Below are 13,317 nucleotides of genomic sequence, written 5' to 3' on the forward strand. Positions count from 1 at the left end.
AGTCTAACTAATGAAGTGGCCACATAGCATATAGCTGCACATAAGATAAATGATTACTCACATCCCTCTCTGGCCAGGTATAGGTTCCTCGTGCCCGTTTCGACCTTCTTTTTATCGACCTTCAGCTTCACGGCATCTTCTCTGCTCACTGCTGCAACAATCATCAGCTTTCTGCCATGTATACGGATACCACCATCCTGCATCAAACATACAAATGTTTGCAAGGCTTGTCTACAACAAGGGTTATTACACAAAAGAGACTCGAGTGACGCTATAAAAGGGTGAATACACAAGAAATTTGTAATAACAGTGTTCAAACATCAATTGGACAAGTGACAGATTAGTAAAAATATTTTGCTTCAAACTAATAACCTTTAAATTACCCTCCATGTAGCTTGACAAAAAATTATTAGAAAAATTATTTATTAGTAGTTACTATCAGTTAATATGTTGAATAAAAATACATAGATATACATTGGCCACTCAGAGCTATCAATGTGTTGTACCAATTCTGCCCATGCTGTTTCCACATTCCAATTTAAAAACATCAACATTAAAAGGCCAAATTCCCAAGAAGTGGCTCCATCTAAACAGCGTGTGATTGCACAATAAGTCAAACATCATGTACATTACACTTGATTATATATTACCTCTGCCTCCTCCTGTGATGCAGCTATGCATTTATCTGCAGCCTCTTTAGTCTTAAACTGAGCAAAGGCACAACCTGCCAACAATAACACAGAAGAGTAAGTGAACTGGTTCTCTCCAAACAGCTAATAGACACAAGTGTTTCACTTAAGGACTTTCGAGGACTGTCAACTGACCTTTTGAATGTTCTGTATCTGGGTGGAGAACAATCTTTATGTAGTTAAGTTCTCCAAACTGAAGGAGAACTTCCTCTAAGTCTTCTTCCTCCGTGTCAAATGACAGGTTCCTAAATTGGTTTAAATGTAGGTGTTTAAAAAAAACAAAAGAAACGGGTCTCAGTAAAATAAACTGAAAAATAAACCAAACCTGGCTCAGGACAGAGTAGGAGGAAAAATCACTGACCTGATGAAAACCGTTCTGCCCTCTTTCACATCTGAAGGAAGCTGTTTTTTCGAGGTCTTTTTCTCAGCTACGGATAAAAGCCAAATACAGAATGTATGAAAACAACTTCAAAGGAAAGGAAATATTAAATATGTTATTTATACTATCCATACCTAATTTATCTTCTTCATCCTCTTCATCCATACTGCCATCATCATGATCTGAATCAAGGCTTTCTCCATCCTCATCATCACCCTCCTCTTCCCCATCATCATCATCCTCTTCCTCCTCATCTTTTTCATCATCAGAATCACTCACTTCACTGCTTTGTTCACTCCCATCTTCATCACCTGATTCGAATTCCTCTGTATGCTTCACAGCTGATTCTGAACTGACACTGTGGACAGATGTGGAGCAAAAATAACCAGTGTAGTCAATCACCTTTTAACACTCATGGCATATAAACAGAGGAATGCATGTTTGAGGTTCATACTTTTTCTTCTCAGGTGGAGCTTTCTTCTTTTCTTCATCCTCATCATCCATGTCACTGTCAGTGTTAGCATTTGCTTCTTCTGGATTTGTACTGGCTATGAAGAAAAAAAAATTGTGTTAATGACAACAAGCTTTATATCTTCTGGAACTAGAGCACACAAAGTATTTTTGTCATTTAACTACCTGAATTTGAGGACTGCTGTGTAGTAACAAACTTGTCCTTTGGTACAGCCCAGTCAATTGCTACAGGTCGGCCTGGAGATTAAATGCCAACATTTAAAAAAAAAAAGAAATGTCAAAGTAACAATGTAACAAGTCATAATGAGCTTTTTTTAAGCACACAACTCAACGGTCTCACTCATTTACCTTTTATCTCCTTCAAGTTCATAGCATTAAGTGCTTTTGATGCCTCTGGCACTTTTTTAAACAGGACAAATGCAAATCCACGCATCTTTCCATCTATGAAAAAGCATAAAAATCAACCTCATAACGAATCAATCCACTCCAAAGTCTGGCAATACTTCAACATGCTCACTTATGTATACATCTGCTAAGAAACATATGTATTTACCAGGTTTGAGGGGGATTTTGACCTCAATAACCGTCCCAAACTTTGCAAATACTTCTTTCAAATGATCCTCTGTGCACTGTAACACATGGTGTGTGTTAGCAAAGGTTTCTGTCAGTGTGCTCTGAGCTGTTACATTTAGTAATCATGAAACATACTGTACCTTAAAGCTGAGATTCCTTATAATAAGTCTTGCTTTCAGTAGCTTTTTCTTGGAGCCTTTCTGCTGATTCTCCTTTGGAGCAGTGACTGCCTCTGTAGGTGCTAAATGACATAAGTGCAAGGTTACCATGGAGACACAGGACTCTCCTAATTGCCCGTTTTGGAACATGTCTTCATACGAACCTTTCTTGTTTTTGTCTTTGTCTTTGATTTTACTCTTGGCGACTGTCAGGGACAGCTTCTGCCCGTCGTATTCTTTAATTTCTTTTAAGGCTCGTTGTGCATCTTCCTCCATGGAATATGTGACAAAACCAAACCCTCGACATTTTTCTGTCTCTGGTTGAAAAATAAATAGACACCACCAATATCTGTTATGTACATAAATATGTTTATGTTTGCAGTTTTAATTTAATTCTACTTTCGTACGACTTTTTCCATTATTATTGTATGGTTCTTTCGAATACACGACAGTACCTTTATCTCTGACCACGAAGCATTTCTTTACCGGACCAATTTCTGAGAATATTTCTTCGAGTCGCTCATTAGAAGCTGAATCTGGTAGAGAACCAACAAATATGGTGTGCGCCGCCATGGCTAACTGCTAACTTTACGGCGTGTGCACCAACTCAAAAAGTGAAATGCAGTTTAATACAAATCCACTACAGGAAGCTAATGTCTAAGTTCTCGATAACACGTTTATCAGAGGCATGAATACACGCCACAGAACTGTTTAACTTGGACGTCGTTAGCCACGGGACTAAGTCGCATGTTTACATGTGGAAGCAGCCATCTTTGAAAAAGAACAGAAGGGCATTCGTCACGTGCGCCACCTATCGTCCAGGAGGTTTCAATGTAGGAATAATATCTAAATTTAAATAAGCTGATATAAAAGTAAAATTCAGCTTCTTTTTGTGAAGTACCATTTCTGTCTGATGTTTGTTTCCACCATTACTGAGTTTCCTGCATATGCTTACTATTTACTTTAACTTCCCACAATAGCTGTTTTATTGAGGTGGTGCTTCCTGCAGAAAGCCTAAAGGGAGCATATGAGGATTGCGGTTACCAACCATGACAGCACAAATCCAAAACAACTGATATGTTGTTGATTTTCTTTATTTCCTTACCACAAGAGGCCCTTGTGGTTAACAGATATAATTTACCAATAATTTACCTATATCCTTCTGTAAATTTCAGTACTGTTTTGTTTTTATGTCATACTTATATTACACTGGATTAATCATTTCTAGGGTCTTGTGCTGATAGTAAAGCATAACTGTAATGATAATACTGGGAGTGAGCTACATGGCTTCTGCCACCAGGTGGTGTCTTCAGTAGCTCAAATCACTTTCTAGGTGCAGTACAAACTAAAAATTTACAGTAAAGAAAACAGTGTGTGGTTTTAAGGCATTGGGCCACTTCAGTTCTCAAAACCCGTAACTCTACTAAAAGGATTGAATACCATTCTTCCAAAAGATATTCCCTTCTTTAGTGTTACAGTTTTAAAATCACATTGGGCTATGACATTGTTGGAGAAGTACAGTACCTACCCTACAGAAACCGACTGCATCAAACCATATCTGGAAAAACATCACAATGACTGGATGTACTAATTGCATTGGTCAAAGGTTCATTTCTTTACCTGCTTATCACCTGTCTCAATAGTAGAATAGGTTGAAGTCTAAATGTGCTAATCAGTTCTGAGGTTAGGTGGTTAAATGTCAAGCATAATTACCTCCTAATATAAATACATACTTTTCATTTACCCCCAGTTAGTTAGAAACTATGTTGTACACATAGTTATAAAGAACAATTTTTGTAGGCAAGAGTACAGTGCTTTACAACAAGAATAATATTGCATTTCACCACATTGGTGCTTTAACTCCTAACCCTTCGTAATCAACTTGGACAAAAAAGGAAAAGTTAAAAAATACTTGCACAGGTTCAAGTTAAGATAAACAAATCTTTATTGCACAGAGTTAGAAGTATAACATGTTATGCTTAAACATCTTCAACTTACAAGTCATTCACATGAAAAGTGTTAACAGAAATGACTGAATAAGATTTCTTTTCCCAATTTTAGTAGGTCACATCCTTCAAGAATATTGAGAATACAAACACCTTAGAGTAGTTTAACACACACACATAGACACTGACCTAAATTAATCAAATATATACTTTCATGAAAATGTGTTGTTGTGATCACCTTAGTTCTTGCTAGACTTGGTGGTAGTAACAAGTGAGGTGCTTTTTAAGGCACTTTCAAGGCTTTGTGTAAAAATGTGTAAAAAGCAAAACTTCAGCAGCAGCAGTGTCAAGTAGTATTGCATTTTCTTCTGAGTGCACACAGCATGCTGTACTCATCAGCAGGGAATTGAAAATCGGACCAGCAGTTTAACCCTGAAGCTCATTCACATGAATCAACTGTTTTTTTAAAGCAAGGAACAAGTTTCTTTACTTGTAAATTACTGCAGGAAAAGTAAATGTCCAGTTTTAATTTAAAGTTAAATTAAGTTTCATCTAAAACTATGCTGATTTCCCCTCTTTTGTTTGTTCCGTGTGTTCAGCGCTGTCCACCAAATTAACTACTAAAATATTTTGTGTAACAATGATTAATCTCTTTATCACTCTAATGATTAGCCTTTTGTCTTTAACATGAGAAAATTTCCACCACCCTCTCTCCAGTAGCTCAAAATCTGAAATTTTATTTAGTATTTATTTATTTATTTATTGTCATTGTCAAGAACAATGAAATTGCGTTTGGGGCTTCCATACAACCCAAAAAAAAGAAGAAAATAATAAATACCCCTTAAAACCCAAGTGTACATATTTAACCCAGTGTGACTCCAATGCATTAAGACAATCCTTAGCAATAATGTTCGTAGAAATTCAGACAAAGACCTGAGAAACATGACAAAATACAACAATGCAACCCATTCAATATTATTGTACTGTGAGATATGATATCAGATATGATAGTTATCTATTTAAGAAAGAGGGGGGGGCAGGAGGGGGAAGAGAATAAAGATATGATGCACCAATGCAGACCAGTTCATTGCTATTAAGAAGTTGGATATGGTTATTGTCCGTGAGAGGGGGGCAGAGAGTTCAGGAGCCTCACAGCCTGTGGATACAGGCTGTTGGCCAGTCTGGATGTTCTGGCCTGTATAGACCTGTACCTTCTCCCTGAGGGCAGCAGGGTGATGTTGGTCCCGCAGGATACTGTGCACCCTCCTCAGACAGCGAGTGGGGAAGATATTACTGATCTCTGGCAGACTTGTTCCAATAATTCTGCCAGCTTCTTTCACCACCCGCTGGAGTGCTTGCTGATCGGCCTTGGTGCAGCTGGGGAACCACACTAGAAATCCATACGTCAGAACGCTGCTGATGGCACAGTTGTAGAAGTTCAACATCAGAGATCTGGGAATGTGTGCGCTCCGCAGTCTCCTCAGGTAGTAGAGGCGCTGTTGGGCCTTCCGTACAACTGAGGTGATATGGTTGCCCCAGGACAGGTCCTCGGTCACAGTTACCCCCAAGAATTTAAAACTGCTCACCCTCTCCACCGCCTCACTGCCAATGAAGAGAGGCAGATGGTTGTTATGACCCCTCTTCCGGAAATCTACAATGATCTCCTTGGTCTTTTTGGTGTTTAAGACCAAGTTATTGTCGTGGCACCATGACTCTAGTTGTTGCACCTCTGTCCTATAGTTTGTCTCATCATTGTTGGATATAAGTCAGAGCACTGTAGTGTCATCTGCAAACTTAACAATGAGATTGGATGAGCAGGAGGAAATACAGTCATGGGTGAAGAGAGTGTATAGCAGAGGGCTCAGAACACACCCCTGAGGGGCACCGGTGTTGACCACAAGGGTGGAAGAGGTGTTCTTACCCACTCTGACACTCTGTCTACGGTTAGTGAGGAAGTCCACAATCCAGTTGCACAGAGAGGAGTTAAGTCCCAGTTGGTGGAGTTTGGGACGGAGTTTGTATGGCCGGATGGTATTAAAAGCCGAGCTGTAGTCTACAAAGAGGAGCCGTGCATAGGTGTTCCTGTGTTCCAAGTGCTTCAGTAATGTGTGCAGCACTGTGGCGATCGCATCCTCGGTTGACCGGTTCTCCCTGTATGCAAGCTGGTGCGAGTCCAGGGATGGTGGAAAAGCAGCTCTGATGTGTTTAATGACCAGTCTCTCCAGGCATTTGGCGGGAATGGGGGTGAGTGCCACAGGTCTGAAATCGTTCAGACATGTGACATTTGACTGTTTTGGGATGGGAACGATGGTTGCTGCTTTGAAACAGGATGGTACCAGTGAACAGGACAGCGAGGTGTTATATATAGAGGTGAAGACGTCCGCCAGGTCCGCAGCACAGTCTTTTAGCACCCGGCCCAGCACTCCATCCGGCCCGGCCGCCTTCCTGGTGTTAATGCTCCGGAACACACGCCTCAGCTCATGAGTGCTCAGGACCGGAGCAGGGTCGGTTGAGGGGAGAGGGGACAGGACAGGGTCGGTGTTCTCCCTGTCAAAACGGGCATAAAAGAGATTTAGATCCTCAGCCAGAGTAGAACTGTCGGCTGAGGGTAGATATGCAACAAGTGATTGTATTTAAGCTGAACTCGTTAATGCAAGCACCAAAACACATGACTCCAAACATTAGACAGTAAAACCTCAAGCACACATCTTGACCTGTCGTGTTTCATAAATGGAAGCACTTGGAGCTTGCATGCTTGTGGTCATCGATGTTCACATCATTCTTTGGACTGTTTACATTTTGTCTCAAATATTTTTTAAAAAAAGAAGCAAAAAGCAAAGTTCACATTTGATTTGGAAATTGTATTTTTGAGCGGCAAAGAACAGTTAGGAACTTCAATGTATAACCCTCCATTTCCAAAGGCGTTGAGATGTTGTGCAAAATGTAATGATGTAATCATTTTTAAAGATATATAGTTAACTGAAAATGTCTGTAGGCACCAGTACATTAACAGTTCTGACAAACCATTATGTTGTAGTAAAATTATGCTGGTTCCACCATTTCAAATGAGAATATGTCCTGCACTTGTCTTCCCTTCCATGATTTAGTTAAAGTTAGTAGACAGTTGCTTGCCTAAAAGAAAAATGTCAGACTTTATATTTGTTTGTTAACTTTTAAGGGGCGACCGTGGCTCAGGGGGTTGGGAAGCGTATCTGTAACCGGTAGGTCACCGGTTTGATCCCCAGCTCTCTCTGTCCTGGTCGTTGTGTCCTTGGGCAAGACACTTTACTCTACCGTCTACTGGTGTTGGCCAGAGGGGCTGATGCCACGATATGGCAGCCTTGCTTCTGTCAGTCTGCCCCAGGGCAGCTGTGGCTACAACTGTAGCTGCCTCCACCAGTGTGTGAATGTGAGAGTGAATTAATAGTGGAATTGTAAAGCGCTTTGGGTGTCTTGAAAAGCGCTATATAAATCCAATCCATTATTATTATTACTTTGGCGTACATGAACATTGTGATCCAAAGTGCATTTTATTCTTTATATGCTTTGCTTTAGTGTTTATGAAACTGTATGAACTAAACCCTGAGTACACTCGATCTTCATTCTGAATAAAACTGAACTGTTACTGTACCTTCATTACACATGCCAATTAGTGTAAAAATTCAAGATGTACTTTTACAGCTTAAACCATTTGAGGTTAATGCACAGTGAAGTTCCTCTTGCATTACATTGTTGGGATTTTACCTCATAACTTTGCCTTTAACGGGGTAAAACCAAGGGAACTGAGGAATATGCAAAGTGTGGACAGATATTCTTCTGGGTGTTTCTTAAGGTGGCCCGCGTGAATGGAATTGTCCCACTTCTTTTCTGTGACATCCATTCCACGCCTTCGCCAGTAACCGGCCAAGTCCGCCAAATTTCGTGGGTCACACAGTGGATCGTTGTTACAGTAGAACATCAGCACAGGAGCGGTGACGGGCGTATTCCAAAACACATCCAAGCCTATGTCAAAGTAGTCCACGGTGTGGCTTTTAAACTTGTCAAAGTAAAACATGGCTGTTTGCTTTACCAACCACTCACATTTTGGAAATACAGTTTTTCCCAAACCTGAGAAGAAAGAAGGAAAATAATTATCAATTTTGCAAGAAAAGGAAAACAAGAATTAGATAAAGTGTGAGTTAATGGTAACTCACCTATAGCCATGTGCTCAAGGGATCCTGCCACCATGCTATCATAAATCTGTCCTGTGATCCTTTTTGTGAATGCCTGATATTTATTTGTATCCTTCGACACATGCACAAGGAGCTGAGAGAAGGTATATCCACCGATTGAAAATGCATGAACAAGCAAGGGGCGGGACACGAAGCGCTCGCTCTCCAGCAACTCCAGTAATGTCTTTCCATGTTCCAGACCCCAGCGGGGCCAAAGGAACCCTTGCACCTTTAAAAAAAAGGAGAAATTCAATCAGTCTTTCCGAAAATCATTTAAAAACATACACACACACTAAACTTTGAATATAAAACTGAGTGAATTCATTTTTCAAAGTAAGATCAATGCGCGACATTACAGTGCTCCCACAATGTCCTGGTGGGGTCCCCTCTACTGTTGCCTTTTTATGAGTTAGGTTTCCATTGCAATCTTAGTTTAATACAAACTTTCTTCACATTTATCTAATGCAGTTTCATTCTTATAGTGCTACTTCACAGATATAGACCTTAAACACTTTACAGTTTAAAGAAAAGGAGCCTTTAATTTGACAATCTGAACGGTGATATTATGGCAACAGTTGTGGACGAAGAACTTCCTTTTAACAAGTTTAAACAACTTCCAACAGAGGGTGGGGGGAGTAATCTGATCACAAAAAGGGGGGACAAGGGGAGAGAGTAGGGAAAAGGAAATGATGTACAACAGTTTCATATAAATGCATCGTGAACAGAAAAGTGGGTATTATATCATGGGAAGTCCCCAACAGCTGAGCCTACAGCAGCATGATTTATGGATGATTCGGGATCATCTGATCCACCCCAACTATAAACTTTTAAGCCTAATCTTCAAAGTACAGGTTGTCTCTCTCAACCTCAACCGCACAGAGGCTCGATAATGTAAGGCTCTGCCTTCTATTGTACTTTTAGTAATTCTGGGAAGCACAAGCTTGCACTCAGAGCACATACTTCTAGAAAGACTATTATTCATTAACTGCCCTGTGATGCATTTTAGCGATAAATACAAGAATAAAACACACGGTCATACTGTTTTAGCTGACTCAGAAGAGCAGCTATACAGTTAGTGTGAGAAACCGATTAAGTTTAACATATGCTCCAATTTCTCAGTCCCTGAATTCTTACCTCGCTCTCAAATACTAGCACGTCAAATCCTGTGTTGAAGTAGATGTCACAGTACTTAACCAGCGCTTGAGGACGTGAACCCAACCACGGTAACATCAGCAATAGAGGTTTGTGCCGTTCTGAGGTCCGGTTCTGGCATCCAGGGACTGCAAATGTTGCTTCATTCATGAAGAACGTGGCATTCTTACTTATGCGGTGGGCAGTAATGCCTCTGCTAAGAGCTACACTTGCAAACATGTCAGCAATTGTAGGGCTTTCATTTAAGAGAGAGGAGTATTCAAAAACGCAAGGCTACCTGGATAAAAGAGAAAGACACATGACACATGCATGAATTTGGAATAATAAAAAACAGAGAACCAGGAAGGTAGACACAGAAACCACAAAATAGGGAAAAACAAAGAAATACAAAGATCAAGAATAACTAAGAATGACAGAAATCAAAGCAATCATTTATAACCAATTCTGGTCCTATGTTTTGCCTATGGAAGTGTCCCTCCAGGGGGGCATGGACCCCTTAATGATCCTCTATCTAATCAAACGAGCCAAGGTGTGTAGGTCACAGTCAGCCAAGGTTTCAGGTGAATTCACTGTGAAACCCAGCCCCAACCTGTGATGTGATTTAGTGAGGTCAAGAAGACAGATGGTTTGAAAGAGGACTGAAAGAAGCCATGTCCACTGTGAACGATCATCTTTGAACAGAGGCGGTGGTTTATGACACCAACTGTCTGCCATCTATAATCCAGTTTTGAGATCCTTGCCCAGACGCCTTAACGCCCACTCACATCCTGGGCCTGTTGACCTCAGGAAATCACATGATAATGTGGGGCTAGTTTTCACAATGAGTTCACCCGAAACCTTGGCTGATTGTGACCAACACCCGTTTTTTACATCTTGGCTCGTGTGATTAGATCATTAGGGGTCAATGTCCCCCTGGGGGAATCTCCCATTGGGCTTAAGTCTGGGACTCTCCACCATTTGACCTTAGAACTGAAGAAGCTTCTCGGATGAGAGTTGAAACGTCTTCAAGCAAAAACATATTTATGTCACAACATATTTTTGCAAAGTATGTCTATAGGAAGGTCACAACCTCTCTGCAAGAGCATATGCACACAGCCACACACCATTAGCTGACAGGTTTTTTTATTTGCCAAAATTGGAGTACTTGGAGTACCTGTACATGTTTAGGCAAAATTTGAAAATATGAATATGTTAACTTTATATCTATATTATATATTATATTACATTTATATTAAATCTATACATATGTCATCAATTTCTTGATATATCACCAATGATGCTTCTATGCAGAAAAAAACAGTATAGGAATTTTATTTTTCTGCATTATATAGAATAAGTATAACTCCATATCAGACTTTAAAGGATCACTTATATTTTATCAACATGTAATAATGTTACTTATAATGTTATAAATCATATTGAACATGTTGGCACAAATTGTACAACTCTCCATAACTTATGAAAGCTGTTTCCCTGTTGTTTAGCTTGATTATTTCTTTCACTGAATCATGCAAAAGTTGCACACAAGTCAGGGATGTTATCTAGGACTGTTTTAGCCTATAGCAAGACGAAGCAAGGGAAATGGCGGAGACAGGAGTCCTATTTCACAATGTAATGGTAAATGGCCTGCATTTGTATAGCTCTTTTCTAGTCCCTAAGGACCCCAAAGCGCTTCACACTACATTCAGTCATTCACCCATTCACACATTCACACACTGGCGATGGCAAGCTACATTGTAGCCACAGCCACCCTGGGGCGCACTGACAGAGGCGAGGCTGCCGGACACTGGCGCCACCGGGCCCTCTGACCACCACCAGTAGGCAAACATGGGGTTAGTAAAATGTACTTTTGTACGATTATTTCTGTAGGAACCACCAAACTGAGGGGGCATGCCTCTAATCATGCATGCACATACATACTAAATGCAAAACAACTGCCCTACAACAAAATAACGATTTTGTTACAATTTTCCTATCATTAATTGTAGCTGTTTTATTCCTCATGCATTAACTTGTGGTTAGCGATGGCTACTGATTATTCTGCTCAAAGTCGCAGGAAAACAAACATATACATGGATGCTTGCTTTGTGCTGTTCTTCAGCTGCAAAACAAACTTACTGGCAGCTCATACATTTTACCAGTTTAAGCTATTTCTCCTTGTAATTTTCCTTTTTATTTTTCTCAGAAAAAAGATTTCTCCGCTCACTGCTGCTACAAGAGCCGTTAAAGTTGAGCTAAGCAAACAAAGCTAACTGTATAGAGCCCAAATGTCCCCAACCACCACCAAAACCCACCCACTCATTTGGCGTACAATTGTCTAGGTTTTTTTTGTTTGTTTTTTTAAATCCCCTTAAACATATGGGGTTAGCCTTTCTTTCACAGCCAGCTGAAACAAACAACAAACAAACAAATGCAATGCTAATTTAAGACCAAAATGAACTTACCGTCAAAGCATGGAAAGCTTTAGCTAGTTAAACCTAGTAGCTATTTTCTGTGGCAGAGTTACAAAAGTGCATCCAATTATATTGTAGTAATATGTCGTAGGTAAGAATAGGATGTTCCCAAACACCTAGTTTGCAACAAAAGATAAAAAAATAATTAAAAAAAAGTTAATATTAAGCTATATGGACATCTCCCAAGTGAGTCTGACGTGAGGACGGAATTGATCCCAGTGTGGGTATCTAAGTCCTCCTCTTAACTCCTCCTCCTTCTTCTTCGTGATTTTCTGTAACTGCATATTTTCCGCCACCTACTGTGCAGTCTGAAAATATCTGGACTGTCACCCACTGTAAATCATTCGCCTCTGCCTGTCTGAGCAATGTATTTCCAATATAACAACCCTATAGTAACTGAACTGCAAATTTACAGATTTAATTTGAGTGGTTCTTTTGCGACCTCCTGCGAACTGCGACCTGTTCAAGCATTTATGCAGTATTTTTGGTAAGTCCACCACCAAGTTCCAAGTTTTCCCCTTTTGTGAATAATACCAGGAAAATACTTATCCTGGAACCTGTGGATATCACTGATTAGTGGGCTTCCTGTATTTGGCTGATTTTTATATTTTTATAGCTGCTTCCATTTCGGCTTCTTCTGTCTTCCTTGACATAATCAATGAGCGAGTTTCACTCTAATTAAAAACCAGCCGATTTATATATATATATATATATGTATAATTTTTTTTCTACTTTTATAGAAAAAATATATATATAAAAAAATTATATATATATATATATATATATATATATATATATATATATATATATATATATATATATATATATCATAAAGGGAACTTATTAATAAATTCCCTTTATGATTCCAGCTTTTCATGAAAAAAAATCTGTGCTTCCCTATGAACTTGAGTGACATCCCGTTCTTAATCCATGGAGTTTAATATGATTTTGGCACACCCTTTTCCCACAAGGTTTAAGAGTGTGTTTATGGGACTTTATGACCATTCTTCCAGAAACACATCTGTGAGGGCAGACAGGGATTTTGGATTTTGGCTCTAGTTGTTGACTGGAACACCGGAATTCAATTATTTAAATATAAATCATAGTATTTAGTATATCATTTAGTATATCATAGTATTTCCAAGGGACCTCTGACATTTTACACATCTTAATCAAATTTGTTCCACTGTTTCACGTTCAGAATTATTTTAAGATTTGTACTCATTTTAATGTATGTTTAATGAATGTTGGAGTTATTACAATTACAAAAACGAATGCTGAATAA

The 13,317-nt window shown here is 39.5% G+C and overlaps 2 protein-coding genes across 3 annotated transcripts in view; both read right to left on the reverse strand.

Moving 5' to 3' along the window:
- Positions 1 to 3,061, reverse strand: part of rbm28 (RNA binding motif protein 28) — a 15,426-nt gene extending 12,365 nt beyond the window's left edge. The window contains exons 1-12 of the mRNA XM_026176115.2: positions 2,726 to 3,061; positions 2,435 to 2,587; positions 2,253 to 2,353; positions 2,093 to 2,168; positions 1,888 to 1,980; positions 1,705 to 1,776; positions 1,523 to 1,616; positions 1,203 to 1,426; positions 1,051 to 1,117; positions 825 to 934; positions 651 to 724; positions 62 to 197 (exon numbers count right to left, since the gene is read on the reverse strand). Coding sequence (XP_026031900.2) covers positions 62 to 197; positions 651 to 724; positions 825 to 934; positions 1,051 to 1,117; positions 1,203 to 1,426; positions 1,523 to 1,616; positions 1,705 to 1,776; positions 1,888 to 1,980; positions 2,093 to 2,168; positions 2,253 to 2,353; positions 2,435 to 2,587; positions 2,726 to 2,843 — 1,318 coding nt within the window. The 5' untranslated portion in view covers positions 2,844 to 3,061. The remainder of the gene's footprint in view (positions 1 to 61; positions 198 to 650; positions 725 to 824; positions 935 to 1,050; positions 1,118 to 1,202; positions 1,427 to 1,522; positions 1,617 to 1,704; positions 1,777 to 1,887; positions 1,981 to 2,092; positions 2,169 to 2,252; positions 2,354 to 2,434; positions 2,588 to 2,725) is intronic.
- Positions 3,062 to 6,223: 3,162 nt separating this feature from the next.
- LOC113026880 (transmembrane protein 53) lies at positions 6,224 to 12,284 on the reverse strand. Of its 2 annotated transcripts, XM_026176117.2 has the most exons (5): positions 12,024 to 12,284; positions 9,562 to 9,856; positions 8,410 to 8,656; positions 7,961 to 8,323; positions 6,224 to 6,763 (listed from the first exon to the last, which is right to left on the reverse strand). In XM_026176117.2, the coding sequence occupies exons 2-4, from the start codon at positions 9,796 to 9,798 to the stop codon at positions 7,962 to 7,964; spliced, it is 846 nt and encodes a 281-aa protein (XP_026031902.1). In that variant the 5' UTR covers positions 9,799 to 9,856; positions 12,024 to 12,284; the 3' UTR covers positions 6,224 to 6,763; position 7,961. The 2 variants fall into 2 exon arrangements, with proteins under 2 accessions (XP_026031902.1, XP_080160877.1); XM_080304751.1 differs by lacking the exon at positions 6,224 to 6,763 and having other exon boundaries at positions 7,728 to 8,323; positions 12,024 to 12,281.
- Between the last annotated feature and the right edge of the window lie 1,033 nt (positions 12,285 to 13,317).

The sequence above is a fragment of the Astatotilapia calliptera genome, chromosome 7 (assembly GCF_964374335.1).
Source record: "Astatotilapia calliptera chromosome 7, fAstCal68.1, whole genome shotgun sequence".
Lineage (NCBI taxonomy): Eukaryota > Metazoa > Chordata > Actinopteri > Cichliformes > Cichlidae > Astatotilapia > Astatotilapia calliptera.